Consider the following 26397-nt stretch of genomic DNA (forward strand, 5'->3'; position numbering starts at 1 on the left):
CATGGACATACTGGAGAGAGTTCAGCAAAGATCCATAAAGATAATGAAGGGACTGTAACACTTTTCCTGTGAGAGAGCTCGGACTGTTCAGCTTGGAAAAGAGAAGGCTCAAGGGTGATCTTATCAATGTCTATAGATACCTAAAGGATGGGTGCAAAAAGGACAGAGAGAGGCTCTGATCGGTGGTACCCAGAGCCAGGACAAGAGGCAATGGGCACAAACTGGCACACAGGAGGCTCCTTCTGAACATCAAGAAACACTTCTATGCTGTGTGGGTGATGGAGCACTGGCAGAGGTTGCCCAGGAAGGCTGTGGAGTCTCCTTAGCCTTGGAGAAATCCAGAAAAACACCTGGATATGGCTCTGGGCAGCTTTCTTTGGGTGCCCTGCTCGAGGAGGTCGTTGGATAGATGACCTCCAGAAGTTCCCTTCCAACCTCAGCCTTTCTGTGATTAAGTTTGTAATGGAAGGGTAAAGCATATCACCCTAAGTTAGTCAGTCTCAATGGACATACCTGAGCCAAAACAAGGTTTGGAGATATCCTTAAGAGCTCTTCCAACCTGAAGTGTGTTTTGGGAACCAGCACTGGGGATTATTCCCTGGTCACATGCCAAGGGCTAGTGCCTGATGCTGAGTGGGGAGCAATTGTTCCCTCCACAAGTCCCAGATGAGCCTTCCAGCTCCAGCATTTTTCCCCTGACCCTGATTAGGAGCAGATTGCCCTGTGTTTCCTGGCAACCTTCCATCCGTCTTTACCCACTTGAAAGCACTCCTGTGCTACTTTAGGCTCTTAATTGTTCTGATTTTCAGGTCAGCTTCATGAATTCAGACTTGATACTGAAGATGTTGTTCTTTGTTTAGACATACAGCTTTTTGGGACCTACCTGCACACAGATTCTGTGGTTGTTTTACTACCTTTTTAGCATTTCAAGAATACAGTCTCCGAGATTTTAAAAGCCTTCTATTAGTTGTTATACCTTTCACTACTGGAATAAAGATTCATATACTGAATGGGAATAACAAGCTTATACATATGCATCTGAATGCAAATATGATAGTGTTTGTGTTGCAAAACTTTGCTTATTTTTACCCCTACTAAAAATAGAGTTAAAAATTGTTCATATGCCCCTTGGGTTGTCCTTCTCAAAATATAGTGTAAAAGAGATGGATGTGGTCAGGTCTCTTTTCTATTGTTTGCCCAGGGAATTCCTGCCACAGCAAAAATATTTCTTCATTTTTGTTGTGTGCCTGTGTTATCTCTGCCGTCTTTTCTGAATAACTTTACAAACAACATGGCTGTTGAATTCACAGTGAGTTTAAGGTTTTGTTATAAATTCATACCTTTTGATATTAGCTATCCCTTGAAGCATTTGTTCTCGGAGGCATTTGCTATCCTTCTGTACTTTTGGGGGTTTAAGCTATATGTTAAGATGAAACTAATAATGAAATTGAATATTCCTGTTAGACTAAACATTGTAACTCTCTAATAAACACAGTTTACTTTCAAGTCCTAGATGTAATTGCCGTCTTGCCAGCTCATACTATTTTTTTTTCCTTTGGCTTGTGTGCTGCTGCCAGCATGTCACCTCTTATGTTCCTTCATCTTTCTCTATAATGCACTATTGTACATTGCAATATTAAAAGGGCAAACTGGGAGGTCTGTAAGTTGTCAAAATTCCCATTAGATTGCTAAGGGTCTTTTTCTCACTGGGGCCCTTTGGATTTGGCCTATGGGAATTGATGAAAGGCTGAAATGAAAATGCTGCCATTTGCCCTAGACCTTTCTCCATAGACAAAACCCAAGCCAGAAACTTTATTCCAAAGATTTGTGAATATTATATTTGCAAAGCGCAAAGACAGAATTCGTGGTGCGGTGTTCAACTTAGTATTCAAGACCATTTCTTTGTGAGATGTTGTTCAGCACTGCTAATACTATTAGCTGGCAAATTTGTTTTTGAATTGAATCTTATATAAAATTCTTCAAGCAGGCAACATTTAAAGCACATTCACCATTAGTCAGGACCACTTATAAGCACCAACAGGAAGTTAGTTTGAATTCATGTTAAATAACACTGACAGACATTTGCATATCACATAGAGATCACATGAGTACTGTCTGTCCGCGTCTTAATGAGTGACTAATCCCACATTCCTTCCTGAATGTTTATAGATTGCTCCATCTAAACAATGAGAATTAAATTGTTAGGTGTTTTGTATTGGAGGATTAACTGATAGCTTTTCCTGAGTACTTCAAAGAGAAAGCTGAAGCATAGACTGCTGTATAAATAGGATAAAAAAATAGTTATTTACAACATAGATGTTTCCAAACAGAATTCTCAGTTGTGTGTTTTCCCTGAGCTAGAAAGAGCAGGCAGGTCCTATCAAAGCTCTTATAAGCAATTTGGAAGGCTTTTTGGAGGCAGAAAAAGGAAGGTTGGCAATAGTTCATTTTTACTGGTTAGTGCAGGCAGCTAGCTCCTGCTGTTTCACAGTGTAGGATTACGTGCAAGGCCCCAAGAGTGGCACAACCCAGATTCATCCTGGCACACACCAGTAGTCATGAAAGAAAGATGTGTATACGGAAGGAAACACACTACATTTTGTCTATGGGGATGAAATATAGCCTGTACCCTACCCATTCTCTGGTATTTGTACTACTGCTGCTTCTTTTAACTTTTGCAAAAGATACTGCAAACATCTCCTCTGCTTTATTTTTTTTTTCTTTCCTGTACCAAGAAAATCACAACCACCATCTCTTTTCCTGTGGAAATTGACAATGGAAAGCTGCTTTTTCAGCAGGCAGCCTCATATATTTAATTTATCAAAGACACCATAGAAAATAACGAATAACATGGGTTCTTGTGAATAACAAAGTGAAGTTTTTCCCATTTCCAGGTGGTGAGTTTGACCAGACATTCACGAGCTCACCACTGAAGGCTTTCCTAACAGAGCTGGCTATGAGCTGGTGCAGACCTCAAGGGTATTTACCCCCTAGCTGCTCCAGTGCTTCACCTCCATGTTGAACCCACTCCCTGAACAGTTCAGAGCAATAAATAGCCCGTGTCCCTCTGGAAATGGTTTGAGAGATGGATGCTGGGAGAGAATCAGCTTCCCTGGAGGGGCCTCAGCATCTCAATGTGTGCAGTGTGGATAATAAACACCAGTACCCAGGAGGAGCCTGCTCCCACACTGCAAGGTTTCCAGCTGTGGGATTTTCGGAGTGTGCTGTTGTACACTTTGCTACTGTGGAAACTAATACAAAGCTAAGAAAGGCAAAGGGTTCTTCATGCCTTATCCTAGTCTTATTCTAGTATGGTGCTGGGATGTTGCATGGCTGCTTATCTGGAGACCTGGGAAATACACTTGCTGCCCAATGCTTCAAATAACCCAGAGGCACTGCTTTCCAGCCGTGCCAATTTCTTAACTCTACAAGTGGTCACTTCTTTAAGTGTAGTCAAATAAGTGATCATGAGACAGGCGCATCTTCCTCACTGGTCTCATGAGGAGTGTCTTGGGACCATTTCTAAGGGCTATTATCATAATTCTATCATAGATGGGAAGGAACAAAGGAACAATTCAGCTTCTGCTGCAGCCCTGGGGGCTGGTGAATTGAGGATGCCTATGATTATATTCCTGTGGCAGCTGCACGGTACGGATTCTTGGCCATGACTAATTGCTTTTCCAGGGAATGCCTTAAGGTCTCTGGGGGAATCTGTGATTTTCTACCCCTTGATTCTTCTTGATATCTTTAGCCTGGGACACGGAGGCAAACCTGGATTTGTTTCCCAAGATGTCTTAGGATGAATAACTTGCAGACAGACTTAGTAGCAAATGAAAATAGGACTAAAAGAGGAAAGTAGGAAAAGAGGGGAAAGAAATTCTGTGTAAGCCACTACTGATCATGGATGTTAACTGTTGTTCTGAAGACAGAGACAGTCTTCCACTTGAAGACATTTGAAAAAGCTTTCATTCTGCAGGAGGAAAAACAGGAGACTATAGAGGAGTCAGGAATTGAACTTAGCTCTTTGGAGTGCCCTAGCATTAACCATAGAATCATAGAATATCCTGCGTTGGAAGGGACCCATAAGGATCATCAAGTCCAACTCCTGGCACTGCACTCTTTGAACATGATGGGACATCCCTTGGCCTCTCAGAGGACACAGAGCAGGGAAGATCTCTATTCGCTCTGGTCTGGTTTTGTGTTCCTTCGGGAAGCCTCTCATCCCCAGGAGGGGATTGCCCACAGCAATTTCATCAGCTCTCGATGAAGCAATGGCTGTGGTTAAAGAGCATGCAGGTGTGTGGTGTCATACCAGAAACAGGAGTGGAGTAAAAGCTGTTAGCTGTGCTGCTGAACGTCTAAAAGGCTTTGTCCCTGGTTAAACAGGAAAGGCATCAATGGCAACAACTAGCTGAAGAAACACTGTGAGATATATAGCTACAGATGGCTTCACCATGCTATGGATTTTTTTTCTAATTTCATTTCATCATTTTCCTTTTTTATTCTGGCCCATAGTGGGTCATGCAGAAAACGCATGAATGTTTGCCCCTGTGAAGTATCAGGCAGTGTCTTGAGGAGCTGCGGAGAATGTCTATATCACATCTTCTGACAAGGTTGCACCATCCTTGTCTTAAAAGAACAGCTGATGGCCACTGAGCTGTGCCCTGGGCCCTGTTGCTAAAGAGGGAAAAGCTGGTGTGAGGACAAGCTCCACAGGCAGGGCAGGGACAGCCTGGAAGCATGGGGAGGCACAGACCAGTCAGGATGTTCTGGGGCTGCTGGGCTGACCAAGAGACCTGGCAGGTGAGCACATATGTGGAATGCTCCAGTTTTGAAATTATAAACATGGAAATAATGGAACTAAATGGGTTTCTTTTGGCTGTCCTGTCTTCTTCTTATTAAATCTGCACTTCCTCATATTTGCTCCTACCGTCACCTTATAACAGCAGTTCACATACTGTAGGTCTGCAGATTGGCCTTGTCAAGAAAAGAGTGCTGGTGTTGACTGGCCACATTTGATGAATTCAGATGGTAGCAAAATTCAGAAGGCCATAAAAATTCAGATGGCCATAAAATGCTGCTATATGACTCATGACCATTTGGGAAGGATCACCTAGTCGTGGAGGATGCTGGAGAATGCTTTAGAGGTCATAACAAAATAGATGTTATCGTTTTGTTTATGATCATAAAGTGTCCTGCTTTGGACTAAAGTAAAGGAGATATTTCTCTGATATCTTTGAATAGTACAAGGGAAAAATAAAATGCAAGAATTTAGGTTTTTGTTTTGACTTTTGTAATGGAGGTGTATTCTGGAAATAAGGCTTTTAACATCTTTTATGATGAAATATTCCCCAGTGGGATCTGTCTTCATGGATCTCATCTCAGTGACACAGATGAAGATGCTGCACTCATAATTTAAAGTAAATTAAGCCCAGACTTTTGACTGCTGGTAAATTGCCAGAACCGTGTTTGGTTGGACAAGCTTTGGTCACTGCTGTGCTACAGAATGTATTTCAGTTTCCTTTTGCACATTAAACCTTAATACTCCCATCAAAAAATAATTTGATTGGAGAATTAAAAATTGGCTGTTACAGCTTGTTCCTTCCTAGAAAAAGGAATTAAAGCTGAACTGATTTGTCCCCTTTTTCAGAACAAAAAGAATAAGTGTTAGTATGTTCTGATAAGAAAGTAAGTGTTCCTGCTAAGGAAACTTTTTTTTAAGTATTCGTGCACACCTAATAAAAAGGCACATAAGAAGCAAAATAGAACAATCTGTTGTTATTTAACACAGAAAATACTGTTGAGATACAAATACAGTTAAGTTTTTCTGGTAACCAGGCAACAGAAGAAAATACCACTTATCTGAATTGCTGTTTATTCTACTGTTTTTTTAGCTCTACAGTAGTAATTTTTATTCTCCACACCTCAAACACAGAAAGAGCAATTGTTCATGGTATGGCTAAATTGTTTAATGTACTGTTTGATACAGGGCAAATTAGACATAAGAATAAATGTCTCAGATTGCTACAGCTAGCCATTAATGATTTTTGATCTTCTCACAAATGTTTCAGTAGATTATGTAACATAAGCAAATGTCCTCTACTGACTTAGGCAATTGTAATAAATATGGACTACATGAGGCATGAAATCAGAACGTTTTCATTTTTCCAAAAAATGCAAATGGTCTCTCATTCATGTGTATCATCCTAAGGACTTTTTAGATTAAGCACATGGTGGCAATGTAATCTTTGACACTTCTAAACTGAAGGCTTTTTTCCAGAGCTGCGTATATTACCATCAGATGGATGGTTTCATTAAGATGAAAATCTGTAGCAGGAAATGCTCAGAGCCATAGCCACGGCTGGGCTTTTATATGTCTTGGTGCTTGCACTTACACATACTTGCGTACATTGTCTAAATGAAGAGCAACTGAATATAACTCTTCTTAATCTCCAAAATCTCAATTTCTGGCTAAAGATTTGCAATAAAGTGTGCAGGTGGAAGAAAGGAGGTAAGTGCAAATGGAAAACCTTGGGATAAGAAGCCTGTAGGACCTCAGAAGACTACAAGACATTGATTGAGCCAAACTATATGCAACGAGAACATCTCAGTCCCACATACATGGGAACAACATGTCCACCAGCAATAAGAATTTGGTATGGCCGTTCCATTTATTACAAGACTCAGTCTTCTATGCTAAAGGAAATCATGTCTGTGAAGCACAATGGAGCAGCTTCTGAAATAATTTATTAGAAAGTAGTAATGGCCATAAATGACACCCAGTTACTGTGAAGAATACTGAGTAAAAAAAACAAGCTCTCCTCTTACTACCAGAACTCTCCAATTTTAATGACACCAGGATATTTACCAAAGGTCTTTCATGAAAAAGTTATTTGAGACATGAACAGGCTGTAGTCAGGTTGGAAGCCTTCAGCCCAGCTGCCAGTGGCATCCCAATTTTCCAGAATACCTAAAATCTGAGGAATTGTCTCCTGTTTGGAAAGTATTTTGAGGATCTCTTTGTCTGCCTTGTACTTGGGCAAGAGCTGGGGAAGATTTATTCACATACTCAGGACAAACTATAACATTCCTAAGAATAAGGAAGAAAGGAGGGAGATTTTTCTGCACAACAGATAAGGTCAACTTATCCTTACCATGGGCTTACAAAACATCACCTGGCTTTCAATTTGCTGAGTAAATGCTATACCTCACTTCTACAGGAAAGCATTACATTGGTCAGCTGCCAATTCCTGGGGAATGAACCCTGTGAGATTATTTACATGCATCCCAGTTAATCAATTAATGTTTGTAAAGCACTTTAACTTAGAAAGCACTCTTATAAATATTTGGTATTATCATATAATTACACTACCACATCTCAATTAAATGTGCAATTGGGCATGGTTTAATTATGCAATTAAATTGTCACCAGAAGTATTTCAAATGTAGGTATTTCACTCTATGCTGACCGTCAAGTCTAGCATGAGAACCTGGAGCAAAATGAGGACTCTCGACTTTTGAAACTCTGGAGAGTTTCTGATCAGAATGAATGTCTCCTTTGCTGGCACATATTTTTTTATTTTTTTCTGCAACCACAAATATAGGTAACTCTTTGCTTCTATGTGACTTACATCCTGAACATTTCTTGTGTGCAGCACAAAGACTGGTCTGATTTCCTGTTTGTTTTTGACTTTGCTGCCTTCCTTCATTAATATAATGGAAGAAAAATGTCACTTGGGATCTTGTCTCAGATTTATATCCTTCAGGGTTATGCTTTATCAATGGTATGTATACTGTGCTGTTTGATGTACTGAAGAAAATTAAAACAATTAAACGCTGTAGCATTCTCCATTTCCTCCAGAGAGTAAAAAAGACATTAAGCCCCAAATAACAATATATAAGTTGCCATCTGATTATTTGCAATATAGGAAATATTGCTTCCTACAGCCTTCTCTTGGGTTTTGCTGTGGTCTGTCGGAAGGAAAGGAAAGGAAAGAAGGAAAGGAAAGGAAAGGAAAGGAAAGGAAAGGAAAGGAAAGGAAAGGAAAGGAAAGGAAAGGAAAGGAAAGGAAAGGAAAGGAAAGGAAAGGAAAGGAAAGGAAAGGAAAGGAAAGGAAAGGAAAGGAAAGGAAAGGAAAGGAAAGGAAAGGAAAGGAAAGGAAAGGAAAGGAAAGGAAAGGAAAGGAAAGGAAAGGAAAGGAAAGGAAAGGAAAGGAAAGGAAAGGAAAGGAAAGGGAAAGAAAAGATCTGGTATTAATTTTTCATAGTACATTTTATACTCTTCTAACTTTTTCCAGCTATAGGAAATGCTATTATTTCTAAGCTTTTCTCCACAAATATAAAAGCTATAAAACTGGAATTTGAGAGCGGCAGCAGGGGGGGGGTTGTTTTGTTTTGTTTGCTTTTTGACTTTTCTCATGATTAGAAACATTAATAGACTATCTTGATTTATTAGATGAAGTACTTACTTTCCTAGATGGCAGAAGTGGTTAGTTTCCTAGGTGGCAGTATTTTTACCATACTTCCCATTCCTCCTTTCTTCCCTTCCCCCTCTGATGCTCAAACTCTCTCTTCTTCACTCCTTGTCATTTCTTCATGTCAATTAAATGCTCTTTGGGAAGATAGATAGGCAGCTTTTGTATATTTGTACAGCACCTGCACAAGGCTGTAGTTGAGGTCTCTAGATGTAATCACAACTGAAACAATAGCACACCTGCAACTCCATGTATATTGGCAACAATTTGCTCCACAATGAACCTAAGATAGTTTTCAATGCAGAACTGATATTAATTCTTTCTATTTCTTTCTTGAATGGCTGTATGTAAGAGCTACAACCTTGCCTCAGAAAAAAAATGAGTTCCACCAGAATGATACCAGAGGACTAGAATAAGAAAAACTCTTCAGGGCAGGAACTACCTCTGAGTGTGTCTGAATAGCATTTGCTGACACCAGGACTCTTGTGAGTGTCTAAGATGCAATTACATAATGCATATATATAAAATGGAATGTGTCATTACTGCGGTGTTAAGCTATATTTGGAAACCACAACAAGAAAAGTATTTTTTTTTTTAATTTCACTGTGGGTAAAAAGAGTCTGATATATGAAGCATTTTATTAGACCATCTTTTTATTTTAATAACTGCTAATTTGCACACCTAACATCAATTGCTGGTACAATTAATTGTGGATGCAAATGAGAATGTTTAGCTGTCTAATCACCTGATTGTGTCTATAAATCAGTGACAGTAATTATGTGTGTAAATGCTCATTTCAGCCTGCAATTAATTTGGCCAAAATTGATAGGACCGGGAAAAAAAAAAAAAAAACACCTCAGGCTGAAATTTGGTCCCCAGTGTGTAAAAAGAGAAAGTATCTTCTTCCTCTGCCTCTTGTGTCTAAATTGCAGAGAGCTAAGTAGACAAAGAGCAATGACTCCCCAGTCCCCAATAACTCATTGCCAATGTTTCACAATAAAGTGCAATGGGAGAGGAAATATTTCCATAAGGGTTCATTAATCACAAAGTATTTGCCATGCACAACCACTCTGCAGAGCAGGTAAAGAACCCTCGGGGATGTTGCCTGGCACAGCTTGTCATTTTCATAATAGGAAAAGTATTTTTTTGCACAAATGCTGTAGAACTGAAGTTGCAGATGGCTCCATTGGCAGGGCTGGAGCCTCCTGGCACAATGCTCGGCAGCCAAAGCTACTTTAGATATTTATAGCAAGGGTTAGTGATAGCTCAAAAGAAGGATGCTGAAGATGCTGTCTGCCCCACTGTGTGCAATATTCCCAGGTGCGTCCCTTGAAAGGACATATGCAACAGGCCAAAAGCAAACACAAAACATAAACTGCAGAATGATACGCAAATCTTACCTGTCCCTGTCGTGGGGCAGAACACTAGGGAAAGGTCTAGGAACAATTACACTGATTGCAACTGAGAACCTGGGGATCCAACAGACCACACTAGCAGAACTATATGGAAAAGATGGTTTTCCACCTCCATAGCTTCTTCGAGAACTGGGCACGAGGTCATTTCACCCTACCTAACCTTGAGGACACAGAGAGCCCCTGTTATCCCAGTATACTCTAACCCATCTGGACCTGCTCAGTTTATTTTCATGAGAGGTGGGGTTGATATCTTGCTTACTGTACCTCTGTGGTCTTCGTCTCTGAGTCGTTCATTGCTACTTCACTCCCTGATGGAACTTTGATAAAATTCAGAACCACCTGATATAATTCTAATTTCAGTGTGAATGTAATGTGTTTTCCTTATATACTGCTACAATGTGCAGCAAAAATGCTGCAGGCTCAGATATGTGTTCTCAGTTCTTTGTGCTACTCCTTGTTTGTGTTTGATGCACGGTCCTGAGTGAAGCTATTGCTCTGCTGTGATATGTGCATTGGGTACAAGGACAGTGCTCATTTGCTGGGACAACTGAATCTTGGGCTGTTCTGACAGACAATCTGAGCTATTGTCAGGCAATGGGTGTTTTTGTTGTTGTTGTTGTTAGGTGGCTGTTCAGGACATAAAACCTTGCATGTGACACTCTTCCAAGGGCTGACCCATGTGATCTATTTGCCTAAGTATCAAAAGAGGTTTTAGCTCCCCTCAACAATGTGCAACATTGCAGGTTCCCTTTTCCAAGGCTGTTACTTGGACCCACTGTGTGCTAAGGACTTTGTGGCTTCTAGGCATCCAGAAGAGAGCTCCTGGTCTACCTGATGCCGAGCCTGGCTCTGTCAGGAACTGAACATCATTCTTTTTTTCTACATATGAAACTACAACTTGTGGGATTTCAATTCCAGAATATTTTAAAAGTTCTGTTCTATTTTGTTTTAGTTTTTGGTCTGATTGGGGATGAAAATCTTACCCAAGAATTACCACGGAATACAGATTTCTTAGCTGAAATTTTCTGGTTCCTTCAGGATCTTGGTGGGATGGTTACAATGAAGAATAACATATCTGAAAGAGGAGAGGCCGGAGAAGACTCAGCCTGACCTACAGACTGACAGATGTAGCTTTCAGAAACAATTCAGCTGACACATGCATTTTGCCCATTACTTCTCTCATCTGCTAGTTACCACTATCAGCAGCAGCAGCCTGTTGGGCTCCTGGCTCCTGCTGCTGCTCCCTGCTGCTGTGGCACGTGAGTGCTCTTAGTGAGTCATTTCCAACCACCAAGGGGACTCACAGCCACATCTCCACTCCTCCTAAAATAGAAGCTCACTGCTACATCTTCTCTTCTTCTAAAACAAGCAACCTATGAGAAAAAGCACTATACATTTGGCAGTATCTGAAACATAATAATAAACTCACTAGAGCTGTGGAGAAGCAGGACTATGTTCTAAACAATAGCAAGGGCCCAGGTTGGCAGTGCAGGTGGTCTTCCAAGGCAACATAGAGCCACATGGAAATGGGCTCCATTCTTTGTAGTCTGTAGTCTTTGCAGTAGAGGCCATTGCAGAATCAGCTTTTCTTTTCATTCCATTATTTGAAAAAATCTCTGAGGGAGGCCATATAATCAACACATCCTCCTCACATTTCAGTTCAGAAAACTGACTTTGAAAGGAATACTATTTAACAAATAAAATAATACTAAGCTTTTTAAACAGTTTTATGAAAGCAAGTCTTGTCTGTAGTCTAGTTTACTCTTATCACATCAACTATTATAAATAGCAGGATGATATTCCTTTTAAATAAACATTCATTACATTGGGAAAATGTGGGTTATTTTCAAGCACAAGTGTTAGCAGTAAAACATTATTCTGCCTTTCTATAACCTCTCTTTTTTATTTCTAGGTATTTCCACACTATATATTTGGGTATCCGGAGTCGACGGAGTGGAGAGAATGACAGATGGCGGTTTTATTGGAAAATGGTGTATGAGTATGCAGATGTGAGTATGCTGCATTTGCTAGCCACGTTTCTGGAAAGTGCACCACAGCTGGTCCTGCAGCTCTGTATTGTTGTGCAGACTCGTACACTTCAGGCTCTCCAAGGTAGGGGTTCATTTAATCTATTTGTTTTTTATCATTTTAGGAAGATGTAATTCCTATACATACATATTTATCCTTTTAAACTGCTATGTGCCTTGCATAAGACCAGATCTCGCCTGCTAGCTGCTATTAAGCTATTAAGCTGTTAACTATGACTCTGTCAAGAAAGCCTGTGCTGTTGGAGTTTTTTAGCGTTTCTTATTGGCCCTGGATTGTGGGTAGGATTTACAATGTTTTGCTTTCTGCACATCCTTGTAATAGAAGAGCTCTTCTGATTATCCACCGGGCCAATGTGAAAATTGCATCAATCAAAGTACTGCTCCTCTCCCTATGCTTCTTTCTGTGAATGCTCAAAACCCTCCGAACTCCAGTAATGATGTTCATAGGGTATTATGCAAAACAGAAAACAGCACAGCAGAAAGCAGATATTCTGTGAAGAAAGTGCCAGAATCTGTGGAATACATGTCCATCAGTTCTCAGCCATGTTTATCTGAAATAATACAAGTCAGCCGCTGAGCATTACAAGAACACTCATTCCTTCAAGCTCTGGGTTTTCTCCGAAGGCTGATGCTTTCAGCAAGCATGATTACGTCTTTAAAATGGTAAATGCATGCACATGTCCTTCCAGGCGATTGTCAGTCACTGGAACGGGTATAAAAATACCTCATTCTCCACTTCTTCTTTGATGCTACTTTTGGATATCTGGCAGCTTTCCGTTCATGTTGTACCATTGCTTTGTCTTATGGCTGAATGTGGGCAGAAATTATCAGCAAGTGAATGAGGTGAATTAGAACTTGGGATCCCGTTGTCACAGATGTTATAAGGCAGTGAAGAGGGGAAGGGAGGAATGGAGAAGGGGGGGGAGGACAGAGGGAGGAAGGAAATACAACACTTTTGCCATTTGTTTTTAAGAAAATTCATGTGCATGCCGCTGTACAAAATTGAACTGTGACAGTACCTTGCTCCAAGAAGCTCTCAGTCTCATCAGCTTATTATGAGTAAACATGCAGTGAGACTGTTCAGGTGTAAAAGAACTGGGAATAAAGTGGATAACTGTGTGAATACCTTGATTCTGGGCAGTTTCCTGTGGATGGATCAGAGGTTTATCAGTTACTCAACTTTGAACTGATGTCCAGTACAGGCTCTCCTGGTTCCTGTGATGGTTTGTTTTGTTCTGTTTTGTTTCTTAGTTTTGTTTCTTTAGATCTGAAACTCTGTCACCTTAAGGGGAAAAGAAAGCCAAAGATTCTATTTTAATTAGTAGCCTAAGAACTTCCTACAGCTATTTCTCAAAATGCTGCTGCCCCACACCAACAAGTCCAAACCCTTATTGTTCAAGAGATGGTATTATCACTTCAAGAAGCTTTGGCCCTCCAGAAAAAAATGCTCCAGAGAGAGACTCAGGAGATTAACATAGCCTGAATACTGTATGGTCAGCTGTAATTGAGCTATCTTCATAAACTATTAATACAGAAGGCCTCTCGCATTCATTTTTGTGCAATAACAGATCTGTCTAAGAGAAATGTGGCTGGTGAGTAGGCACTAAGCCTGTGATGTACTCTGTAAATGGTTGTTAATTAGAGAAAACCTGAAATGCTTCAATTTAGAAGGCAAAAATGGTTCCTGAAGCCTGCAATCAACTCTGTAAAATCTGTGTATCAGAAACCAGAAAGGGATAAAACTATAATTATGCATTTCAGCTGAGAAGGATGACAATATTTACTGATTCTGTCTTCCCCCATTTTCTTCCAGCACCTCAGGAGAAAAGGCCCCATATAAAAAAAAAAATTAGGAAAACTAAACAAGGTTGTAGCATTTTCTTAAACAGTGATATCATTATATTCTCCTGATGAAACTTAATATGTTAACATACATTGCCAGCTGGGAAAATCTTTTTTCTATTCTCTGTACTTCTTTAAAGAAATGCTAAAGATAACGCATTGTACTATAGGTTGGCAGATTTGCTGTGAGGTTGCATAAGGAGAGCATAATTTCTCTCAGTGGTATCATGCTTCAGCTGGGTGTTTAAAAAGGCTATCCGTACTGTACATGCTTCAGCTAGCTGTCTGCTCACTGAGCCTGTTACAGATATTTCTAACAAGGATCAATGAACAGAGGTTTTGATTGATTTTCTTTGTTTAGAGAAAGCTGCTTGTTTTTTTGTTGTCGTTCCTTTAGCTCTCTCTCCCACAGGATAGCATTATCATGACAATTGGGAAGTGCTGACATTGCCAGTCCACCTCCTTAAAAGTGTGCTTGCATTACAATCCACAAATTTGGCATGGGGAGCAAGTGATACTGGAAACGTTTTGTTCTCTAAGCAGGGTATTTCTAATATAACGCCATTAATGCCCACAAGAAAAACTGTTAAATATTTTATTTATGAAACTTCATTTATTCCATTCTAAATGCACCAATATAGCCTCATTCCCAACAGGAGAGTGCTGTCAGCATCGCTGTAAATCCCCTGTTTTGTAATGGGTGTTGGCTAGGTGCATTTTCCTGGTTCTTTCAGTCCTTAAGCCTTGCTAATAAAGGTAAAAATACATACTGATATGTGCAGAAGTCCTTATGAAGATCAAGAAAAATGTAACGCGATGCATGCAAATCTTCTCTCTCAGTCTTCCATACAATGCAGGGAGGGCCATTTCAAAAGCCCAGAGGATGCACCACAAGGATCCTTTAAGATCCTTGCTTGGGATCCCTAAGTATGAAATAAGAAAATGCATTGTTAACTTCTAGCAAGGACTATGTATCACTGTACCGTGACTGCTGCAGCAAAACATTGCTTAGGCAGGAGGCCATAGACAGTCAATACAGAGTGCCTTCATTCTTGGGCATTGGTACACAAAGAAATTTGAATATTGATAAAACGGTATCAAAATATCATGCTTATTAACTTCAAATTTTATTCTTCTTTGAGATTTCATCAAAACTTGAAAAATTAGAGGCAATGATCTTTCTTATTCTGCCTGCAGCCAGCAGCCAACTCCCTCCCAGAGTGGAAGGTATCAAACAGGTTATGGGGGAAGCTGATGATTTCTGAGCACTAATTGCTCAAGAAGATAAACAAGTTCATTATGATGCTGTACTAAACTGGAGCTCTGCTAATCTTCTCTCACTCATTTTACCTATTACCTCCACCTTTTCCATCCTGGTCCTTTGTGTCTGAGGAAATATCTACTGTCTAGAAGACAGAAGTGCCTAGAAAATAAGTAATTCCTCATTCTTTTCCTCGTGGGAGTCTGTTTCCTTTCTTTTCTCTTCATGCGCTCTGAGCACAGCACTCCCACGACAGCTTCTCTGCTGAGCCAGCAGCACCTCCAAACTGCATTGCCTTTTTTGTAATTACTCTGTAGAAAAGTAATCTAAGAAGCTTCATGGTGGGAGTCACTAGCTTCAACAGCCTTATTCTAGGTGGGAACTGTATGAGGAATGAGGCAACTCTGTATGTGTGGGGGACAATAGCAGAAAGTCCACAGAAACAACTGATGCTCATCCTACATCCATCTGTTTGCATAAGGACATATATGTGGATAGAAGTGTCTAAATTGTCTGCAGCTAGTTCAGCTACTAGAAACAGTCTAACAGCAATATCCCAGAGGCCAGGGTGAGCAAAATGATCTTAGTGCAAGCCTATACCAAACATCTGAAACTCTTTGTGGGCTTGAGCACTTCTCTCCATATTTTCAATTGCACTCCCAGGGCTGGGCAACCAGGCCCTTCATTGGACCTTTGGTTCTTCAGGCCACAGAGAGATGAAATAACAAAGCTGAACGTGTTTGGATTATAGGATTACCCCATAAATTCATTCATAGTGCCAGCACTGGAGGGGAAGGGGGACACAAGGTCAGCATGGGTCAGTCTGTCATATCATTTTGGAACCATTCCCTCAGACTGACAAACATCCTTGGGCTTTTCTTTTTATTTCTTTGGGTTTTCCCATGGTGACATTTGATTTTAGAAAGACTCCCTGTGTTAACATTTGTGAAAACAAGCAAGCAAAACAGCCTGCAGTTCTTACTGGAACTCCTTTATGTTAGCATAGACTTACTGCTATCTTATTCAAGGGCATGGTGTTGTAGCTACTCCTAGATGAGCAGATAGATAAGATTCCTCCCTGGATTTACCACACATTTCATTATGTATATTGTATTAATTAAGACATTTTTTAAATTATAGATTAGTTTCTCATTCTTGTTTACTGCATATTATGCTGGCTAGTCAGCACTCGACATTTTATTCTCCATCAGCCCCTGGGGAGTTTGCCCTGGCTTCTCCATACAGTACTATTTATCAAAGTCGCTATCAAATTTTGATCAAAGTCTAATCAAAGTTTTTTATCACATAAGGCTACAGTTCGTTATACAGACTGACAGTAGTGCAGAAGGAAAATGAGAAGTTGAGAAGTTTGGAACAGTTCATAAATTCATCAATTTTGTTGAAGTTACCACACACACACTCACGGGGCCACTGGATTCTGCTGAAACCACATTTCCATGAAGTCTCTCTGGCCAACCATCTTCTCATTTTCTACCAGCTCTGCTGGAAACACCAACACTGTTTGTGTGCTGACACACAAATGTCCACAGTGCCAACAAGGATCACTCTCTAGACTTTCTGCTCCAAACCGGTCACTTTTCCTGCCTGGGCTGTGCAAGAATTTCAGAGAATTGCTGGTAGTTTATGACATGGCTGATAGGCCCTAGCTTTATCTGACAGAAGGAAATTATGTGTTAGCTAGTTCATTATAAAATCGTCTGGCAAAACTCATCCTCAAGCATCAGGAATTCAAAATCTGTTCACATCAGTGCAATAAACTGAAAGTCATTTAAGTTTATATATATTTTTATTTTATTTTATTTTGTGTGTGTGTGAGGACAATGCTGTGCTTTACAAGGTTTTTTCTTGTTTTGTGACCTTCACAGCAACTTTGGATTGCTGTGTAAAATGCTGCGTACATTTGCAGTGCTCTTTAAATAAATAAATAAATGAAAAAGAATTCTGATGGAAAATCTTATACAATTCAAAGTATATTTGTATGGAAATAAAGTGCAGCTCTTGAGTTCTGGGCAAGCTGCCACTGCTTTTCTCTGTGCTGTCAAGGTTCTGCACCACTGCAATCCAGCACCCAGCCTTTCCATAGAGAAAGAAAAGCAGAACAAGCAATAGCCACAGAATCTGCCTGCAACTCGGCAAAACAGATTTTCAGTGACAAAGATGAACAAATATGGTACACTATGGAGTAAATGTGTCATCTGTAAACAACTTAAACTGATCTATATGTCCCCCTTGAAAATCTTAAAATGTTGTCTTGCACTCATTAGTATAGAGCTATCATATTAGCACATCTGTGTTTCTGATAGGACAAGAGAGGACTTCCTGAAGGCAATCATGTCATATAATCCATTTCATAACCTGATTAGAATCTTAAAACTAGTTATATCCTCCATCCTCAATATACCAGTTGGAAGTTTAATTCTCTGATTGATAGAGACCTGCTGCTGCTGTCCTGCCTTTTTAATTTCATCAGTAGTCTGTCCCTATTTATTGTTAACCTATCCCTATTTTTACACTTGTTCCCCATGGAAATGATGATTCTGTGATCATATAGTCCATTTCTGTCCACCGTTCCTGACTTTAAACAACTTTTAAACTCTTGTACTATTTCAATCAAATATAAAAATACAGCAGAAATCTCAAAGATAATTAAGTTTCTTTAAATGTTGTGCAAAATAAATAAAAGAAAACAAACCAACAGGCTAGTCAGAGGAGAAAAAGGAAAAAAAAAAAAAAAAAAAAAGACAAATTAGACCCTCCACAAAGGGAAAAAGCAGGCAGATTTCAGCTATTATCCATTTTGTTTGGCACCAGCCACTAGCCAGCCTAAGCATGTATCCTTCCAGATGAACCATTGCATTTCTCTCCCCTACCCAGTGGGACTGTTGTGACAGACAGACAGAATTAGGGAATAGGAGACACGGCAAGGAAAGTCATTCGTTATGTTGTTCATTCTCTCATCTCACGAGAGGTTCTGCATTCTCTTGATTATCTTCATAGGCATTGCAGTTTTAATTCATCGGTTCCAGTCTGAATTCATCATTGGGGAATATGGGTGACCAAGACCATAGATTATTTTAGATTGCATTTTGCCAGTACTCTCATATTTCTACTGGCAATATCTCACTAGGTATGACCTAGAATTGTAATTCCCTGTTGACCCAGACATTGCACTGGTTAATGCTAGTTATTTCATGATCCTTTAAAACACACAGGCTCTTCTGGTGTCATGGTGTCATGTCACTCTGATGAGGCTTCAATTACATTAAAAAAAAAATATTAACAACTAAATACATGTAATCCAATTTCATCTCTCTCTCTTTTTTTTTTTTTTTTTTCCAAACTGCAAGGTACCTGTGAATTTTCCACGTATCACTTTCCTTTTCTACATTGATAATGTCTCCCAAAACCTTATATTGCTTTGTAAAACCAAGGTCAGTAAGAGAAATATTCAGAAAAGATTGGTTCCAAGTGTAATCAGTAAATACAAAATTAATAGTAATCCTACTCTAGTCCAAGAGTTTTTCAACAGCATTTCAAGAGAATCCTGCAGTGCCTTATTTTTTTTAAGATAATTCCTTATACTTGCCTTATCTATCCTCTACTAATCCCCATCTTCTCACACTTTACCAGTATTTTCCCACCAGCATGTTAATAGCTATTCTACCAAAGTTTTGATAGATTAGACCTCCCACATTTTATTTGTTGAGATAGAAGTTACAAAAGAAAGCGATCAAGTTGGTCTCCACTCTGTGGCTCTCTTATGATCTACTTTTTTTGGGGGGGAAATATATGTTTACCTTCATCTTCAATTAGTCTTTGCTTTAAAAGCTGCTCTAAAGCTACACTATTTTGTTTTGAAGCTCTCATTTTAGGTCTGTTTTAGTCCTTTATTTGTGTAATGCATCACATTTCCAGTCACATGATACCAGTTTTAAGTGGATGGACTAATTTAAGATGCTTCTCACCAGAAGCAAGATTTCATATGCCAGCTCTTTCAGGATCCCAGAACAGAGGTTTTCTAGTTTCACTGAGTGACAACATGAAGTTTGGAGTTCTGCTTCTATCTACAGTAACACAGACTCATTTTCTGTTCTCTTTTCCCATTAGCTGGTTCTATATTTTATCCATTGATTCAAGTGCCCTTATTGAAAACTGACCTTCAAGGTACTGTTTTATTGCTGATCATCCTTTTTCCATTTCTATCTTGGCATCATTTTTGAGGTGGGTTTGCATACAGCTATTTTCTGAGACTTTTCTAGAAGTTTTTCCTTTTTCACAGTTTAAAAGATCCAAAAATTCCTCTTTGTTTTGACTTAAAGAAAATCAAAGCCTCCTCCACGAAGAAGTCCCTGAACAATTAATTTGTGTGGCCTTCACTCATTTCCCTAAATTTCTTATAGATAGACTGACTACATATTTATTTTTGTTTATCTCTTCGGTTTGTTTAAATTGAACAAACATTCATGTGATCTAATGCTATTTTTTATTTTATTTTTTTACAATTAGCCATCCTACAACAAGCTCAATACTTTCTATAAATAAGTTTAGAAAGAAGCATCTCTGCTTTCTGACAGAAAATCTGTCAGTTGTCACACTCCAGAATATCTGGGCTGTCTTCAGTAGCATTTGGGCTCCAGCATGTATCTGAGAATCGAAGTCTCCCATAATGAGACAATTCTCTACAGAATTTCTCCCTGTAATAGCAACTTGATCATCTCTATCCATATCCAAATTTAACTCTGGAATTCTACAGCAAACTCTAACAACTACCCACTATCTTTCTCCAAAAGTAATTTTGCTTGCAAACAGGATCTGTTATATTGGCAATACCTTTCTGAAACTTCAGTTTGCCCTTCCATTCCCAAACACCACTTTTACCTTTATCTTTCCAGACTACCAGCTTCCCTCTAGTATCTACATCCAGGGAGTGATTATGAGTCCATGACATTTCCGTAACCCTGTAGTACACTTTGTAACACTATAGTACTTCATGTCCTACGACCATGGCTTTTTTTTTCCTGCTTGATACCCAGATTCATTGCAACAGTACTGCTCTTATTCCTTAAATTAACTGATCCAATTTTCCATGCATTAGACACTATCCTTTCACTAATCACTTTTAGTCTCACTCACCAGACCACAGCTCTCATTAATCTCTTTTTTTTCACACTTCTTATTCCTGTATACCTTGATGTGACACCCATATGGCAACTGGTGTGTTCTTGTTTCCAAATATCCTAATCATTCTGCATTCAGTCTGCAGCTATAATATGTCAGTATAACTTCATATAGAGGAGGAAACATATGCAGTATGGTATTGTCACAGCACATCTACAACAAACCCAGTGTCCAGGACTTCAGCCTCTGAAAATCAACTAGAGAAGATATTAGTGAATATTTCTCTTCTTTCCATTTAAGTGCAGCGAAAATATTTATCTAGCATCATCAGGAACAACAGTGGACCTGCCTCCAACATTTTTGCCAAATTGTATGTTCTGGTTAATCTCTTTCTTACTGAGTTTATGCCTGTATCTTTATCCCATGGATTCTGTTTACTTCCTATTAAATCATCATAAAAAGTCCACAGAACAACATAATACCATATCGGCATATCAGTATGAGTTTGTGATATTATGGAGAAAATAATATTTGTGGAGCTTTGCCACTTATTATGCATTTTTAGCACTCGGTAAATCATAGGAAAAATGAAGTATATACTATTCTTCTAATGTAATAACAGTAAGGCTTCATAACATGCCAGCTTGAAATCTGAATGTGTCATTTTAATAGAAAAAGGTAATTAAAAACAGTATTAGGAAGACTTAATATACTTGCTACTCTAATTTAGTGCTACTGTTTTTGTCCCCTTTTTTTTCTGACCACATTAGTGAAAATTTCAGATACAGATATCTCCAGTTTAGCTTCACAATCCTATTAAAAGACTGCAAACAACCAGCTGATTACCAAAGATATTAGGTGGGTGTCTCCTTCACTATTTTTTTAATTGTCATATTTTTTAACTGTGAGTCCAACTTTATGCAAATAATTTGTAATAACTTTAAAGTATTATGCCAGTCTGAAAGGAAATAAAGTCCCAAAATGGCATGATCACAGTGGAGTTTGTTTTGACCTTTGCGAATCTTTGTGAGGTTCTGCTCAGCCTGCTAAGATTCCCCTGAAGGGCAGCCCTGCCCTCCAACACATCCCATCAGCTGTTCCACTCTGGTGGGTCCAGGCTTAAAGACTATTATGAACGCAGAGGTCCTATGAAGGGAAATTCTTTGGGGAATAATTGGAAGGAATGGCAAAAAAATAAAATAAATAAAATAAAATAAAATAAAATAAAATAAAATAAAATAAAATAAAATAAAATAAAATAAAATAATAAAAATTAAAATAAAATAAAAACACTTCATGTCATCTACAGGATTTTAATCATTTTAATCTTAATAGTGGTTCCACACAGCTGCTAAGACATACATAGTGGTAAAGACAGCACAAGATGCAAAGTAGTGCACTGAGTTTCTGTAAGTGTGATATATTGCCTACACACTGAATTTTATCTGTTAGGGAATGTCACAAAGTTAGTGGCATATCCTTCTGCTCCCTTTATGTTGTGCTAAAAGCACATTTGCCAAGGAACAAATTCCTAGTTTCATGCTTTGGGTTACTATATTTTCTATGATGGTTACTTTTATTCATGGGTGGGAAAAAAAAAAAAAAAAAGTGAGGTACACTTGGCACAGAAAAAGCTTTTCTGTGTCTAATATAACAGTGAGAACTTTTAGTCATGATTGTTTCTTACCCAAAGACTGCACCACGCTGCAAAGATAAAAATTAACTTGAATTTTTCACCATGCAATGGCTTTTAAAGCTTCTGTCAAGCAGACAATAGGCATGTCTAACCTTACTCTGAATACATATACCGAACATTTTCTCAGTCATTTCCTTGCCCATCCATGATATCCGTCTCCCTTATTCATCTTGTACATTATGGCCTACCTGCAGAATTGCTTTTTCCTAAAATTTACAAGAAGATTAATTCTTCCCATTGAGAGTGATTTTAGCTCCATTGAAAGTTCCATGACAAAGTGGCAATGCATGCATTAAAATGTGTCTTGTATGATTTTCAAGTTTAGATGTATATGGGATATAATAGGGGTAATGAAGTGACCTATGGAAATGAGTATCCATAAATTATGTTATGGGTATTAGTATTTTTTCTGTCATGCATACACTAGATGAATAATGAATGGTGAATTTAAATGAAAACCAGTTGTATTCCTGTTTTGTGCTCAGAGTTTCATAAGTATCAGTGAATAATATCCTATGCAAAAGTGAGACTCAAACAAAGGGTTCAGTATGGTACAGGAGGGTCACCCTGTGGGAGCCCTCTCCTAGGAGTCAGTGGAACTGCTTTCAGGAATAAAGACTACTCACTGGACTGGGGCTTACAAGACGATTGTTTTACCAAAAGTTATTAAATAGCTTTCTTTTGTGTTAGGCTTGACAATATACCCAATCTAATGGGGATACAAACCCATTAAATATTTTGTATTAGTTTCTTGTTTCACTAACTAAATTATAATGACAATAGGTTTCAAATCTTTTTTTTTTTTTTTTTTTTTTTTTTTTTTTTTTTTCCTGCGGGTGTTATTTTTCGTAGTTTGTCAGTTAATAAAGTGGTAAACTGGATTCTGTTCTCTCCCTATAATGAATACAATTTAAAAATAAAACATTAATGGGTTTTGTGCTACAATGGGAGAAATAATTTCTGAATTTAATTCTAATTGAGGCATTTAGCATATCATTTGTGCATAGGTGGCCAGTGTGCTCTCATGAGTTAAATAGCTTGGGCAGGAGGAATCCTATGATATCTGGCTACTGAATCATTATTGATCCCAGCCCATTACATTTAATAGACACTACGTATGCTGTATACCACCCAGTGGATGTTTCAAGGTGCAGAGGAATTTTCTGTTTCTCACATAATTGAGTTCAAAGCATGAACCGAATCCTCTCTCAATGTAGCTTTTCCAGCAATAGTTCTCCATTTCACTTTCCAGCAGGCATTGGAGGCCTCTGGAGGTCCAGAGGTCTGCAAAGGCCATCCTGGTGTCCCCGCAAAATAATGCTGGACCCAGCAACCTTGCGGCCCTGTTAGAGAGTGGCCAAGGGAGTGATAAGGAACATCCTGCAGCTGCTGGGCACTGGGGCCATGAGGTCTTTGAGACTCACATGTGACAGCAACCCCTCTGGCAACTTCTGCAAGGCTGCTGTATGTCCCAGGTGGTGCGGACAGTCAGGTGACTCACAACAGATTTCCTGATTTGCTGCAGATTTCAGTCTGTGAAATTAAATAAACTAGCCCCAGTCTGACCTGTCTTATGCCCTGTTAAAACCTGTGGTATCTCATGGGCTGCTTTGTGAACCATGCTGTTGTCCCCTTCCCAAGGACAAGCAAAGGGCTGAGTGTAGCCCTCCTTCAGCCATCTGCTGCCACCCCTGCACCAAAGCCTTCAGAAAGCTTATGCAACTTCAGGCTGTTCTCAGGTTTTAACAAGTGCCTTCAGTGCTCTCATATTCTCTTTCCTGCTCTGTGGTAAGATGTGTTGAGTGGTTAATTGTGACTGGAATGATGGCATGCCATAGATAGCAAAGAGCTGTTCGTGTGCCATCTAGTTAAATAAGATCCTTCTCAGGTCTCTCATGCCACAAAAAGGCATCCACAGATCATTTTAAACTTCTAGATTAGTCACTCTTGGTAATGAACCTTAATAAACAAGACGTCCTTAAGCCACAAAAAAAAAAAAAAAAAAAAAAAAAAGAGAGAGAGAGAGCTCTAGTGATATTGATTCTGAACCTAAGTAGCATTTACTGTCTGGGTGTTGGTAGCAGCTTGTCATCTCTATTACTTAAAGCACAGAGCATAACTGCTTCCTTCAGTAACTGGGGTTTTTGCTGGTTTTGCTCAGCAGAATTAAAAAAAAAAAAAAAAAGCAATGCAAGTCCAAGGCAACAGCAAACTGAAAGTTGCTCCCCATATCATTTTTTCAGATCCAGTGAAGTCCCAGCAGACCTTGTAAGCATGCCATGAGAGCCATACTTTCATCTAGAGGTTTTTAATCAGGTGTTTTCACCTCCAAGCACAATAGACACTAAAACAGCAGTATAAAGTGACTTTTCTAGGTGATTAATATTTTATATCTTTTTCTTGGCATTTCCTTCAAAACATATCTTTTTACTTTCCTTTCCTATGGAGTCGGTTTTGTTCTAAAGAGCTGTCTCAGAAACACCAGAAAGTGTCTGGAATGGTGAATTCAGCAGGAAAGAAATCGGGTTACAATCATCTCCTCAAGAAAAAGTCCAGGGTGTTCTCTATTTCTGTTGTGTTTTCTGCAGACTTTGAATTACACTTTCCTTGACAATGGGGATAGCAGCAAAGCTGGGACAGCAAGTTGGAAGGAATGCATTATGTAGGCGTATGCGTGGCTAACTTCTTCCCCACACCTGTTTCTGGGTGTTTCTGCTTTCAGCTACTGCTGTGCCATTCCTTGAGACTCGGAGCAGCATAAACAAGGGCAGAATCAGGCCCATGCTTTCGCAGTAGCACATCGTGTGGCAGCATGCTGCCTTTGGAACCAGATGGGCGTTCTGAGCAGGGCATAATGGATTGCAATTGAATTGATATTTTAAGCTAACAAATGTTTAGATCAGAGATGCTCACAACAGAGGCACTTACAATACAGGGCTGATTGCAGCATGGCAGAAAGCAGCTAAACGCTGTAATGAGGAAGGTGGTGTCAGCATTTCACTTCTAAATTTCAATTTTCAATGACTTTGAGCAGCTGTACAAATGAGTTTTAGCTGAGGCTTGAATAAGGACACAGGCAAAGACCCAGAGCATTCCAAAAAGAGATCCCAATTCACCTCTATGTGAAAAACCTTAAATGTCAAAGGGTAGGAAAATACAAATAGGGTCCAGTGATTGTTCCTGAAGCTGTGACATAAATGAGATGATGAGAATGGGTGGAGCTTTGAAAAAGCTCTCCTGAAAAGATCAGCTGGATGTAACATATAGAGCAATGAATGAGCTCTAGAAAAACACACCAGCCATACCTCAGCTAAACGAAATTTGAAGAACTGGGCTGCAAGTAAAATGAACAGTGGTACAGCCACATGAACAGTGGTACAGCCACAAGTGTGTTTTGAAAAAGTGCTCTCTTTAAACCACTAGCCTGTGGTTCATGACACTGATATTCCTGTGTCATAAAGTATCACTGAGGCCAAGCAACGAATAAGAATGACCGAGGACTGAATAATCTTAGATTAATCTTAGACTAATGATATTCAGAATTGTAACAGTCAATGCTCAAAATCCAACAATTCTGAAGGTATTTCCATGTTTACGTCTTTCAGAGTTCAAAGTTTCTACTGGGAAAAAAAGAAAGAAAAAGAAAAAAAAAAGAAAAAGAAAAAGGAGAAAAAAAAAATCCATTTTCTTCATGGCAAGATATTCCTGAACTGTTAATCTCAAACTTTTCAGTGAAGTGCCTTTTGTCAGTTAACACTGAAATAGGTGGCGTGCAGGTCCAATACATATGACTTGTGTTCATCCATTACTACATTTGGGGAATTTGGGGAAATCTTCTGCTTTAAAGGCTTTTTTTTTTTTTTTTTTTTTCCTCCTACTTCAGGGTTCATAAATAGGGAATAGTCAGCAGAATCAAATCTTCCAGATCATACAGTCAGAAGTATTTAAACTGGCTCTACAGAACAAATTAGGAAAATCAGACTTTTAAAAATATCTCCCATTTCAACAGTCTTGATGTCTGTATACACTGTGAACTGATTTCAAGATATAATGCTAACTAGAGTTCTTTATTCAGCCTTAAAGCAGAAGAGACAGATTTCTGCATACAGAGAGGTTAAAAGTAGAATTGCAAGATATTGTAGAAGATGGTTAGACAACTGTCCTAACATGAGTAATTTGTAGAACAGAGTCCTCAGCTTGGAAACAATTTCAGTTAGAGACTTGCACACATTTTTCTACATACAAGCTATACCTGCCATGAAATAAAATAGCCCTGCTGGCAGGACTGCAGAAAGATGGTTCTCAGATACAAAATTCCTTGTCCCAGAAACTGTATAGAAAACTTTGCCAAATGTCTTCACTTCCAAGCCTGGGAGAAGCTAAAGATACAGGGAAAGCTGGAATATAATGAAGATAACACCAGATTTTAAGATCAGGTCTTTGGGATGCTATTCCTGTTTCTTCTAGTAACATACCACTAACCCAACATTTTGACAAACACTTTTAAAATTGGGTATCTAAA

At 39.1% G+C, this 26397-nt stretch overlaps 1 protein-coding gene across 1 annotated transcript in view; it reads left to right on the forward strand.

Annotated features, from left to right (window-relative positions):
- XKR4 (XK related 4) overlaps positions 1-26397 on the forward strand; it is a 244021-nt gene that overhangs the window by 129848 nt on the left and 87776 nt on the right. The window contains exon 2 of the mRNA XM_084507598.1: positions 11802-12001. Coding sequence (XP_084363724.1) covers positions 11802-12001 — 200 coding nt within the window. The remainder of the gene's footprint in view (positions 1-11801; positions 12002-26397) is intronic.

The sequence above is a fragment of the Aythya ferina genome (assembly GCF_964211825.1).
Source record: "Aythya ferina genome assembly, chromosome: 2".
In the NCBI taxonomy this organism is placed as follows: domain Eukaryota; kingdom Metazoa; phylum Chordata; class Aves; order Anseriformes; family Anatidae; genus Aythya; species Aythya ferina.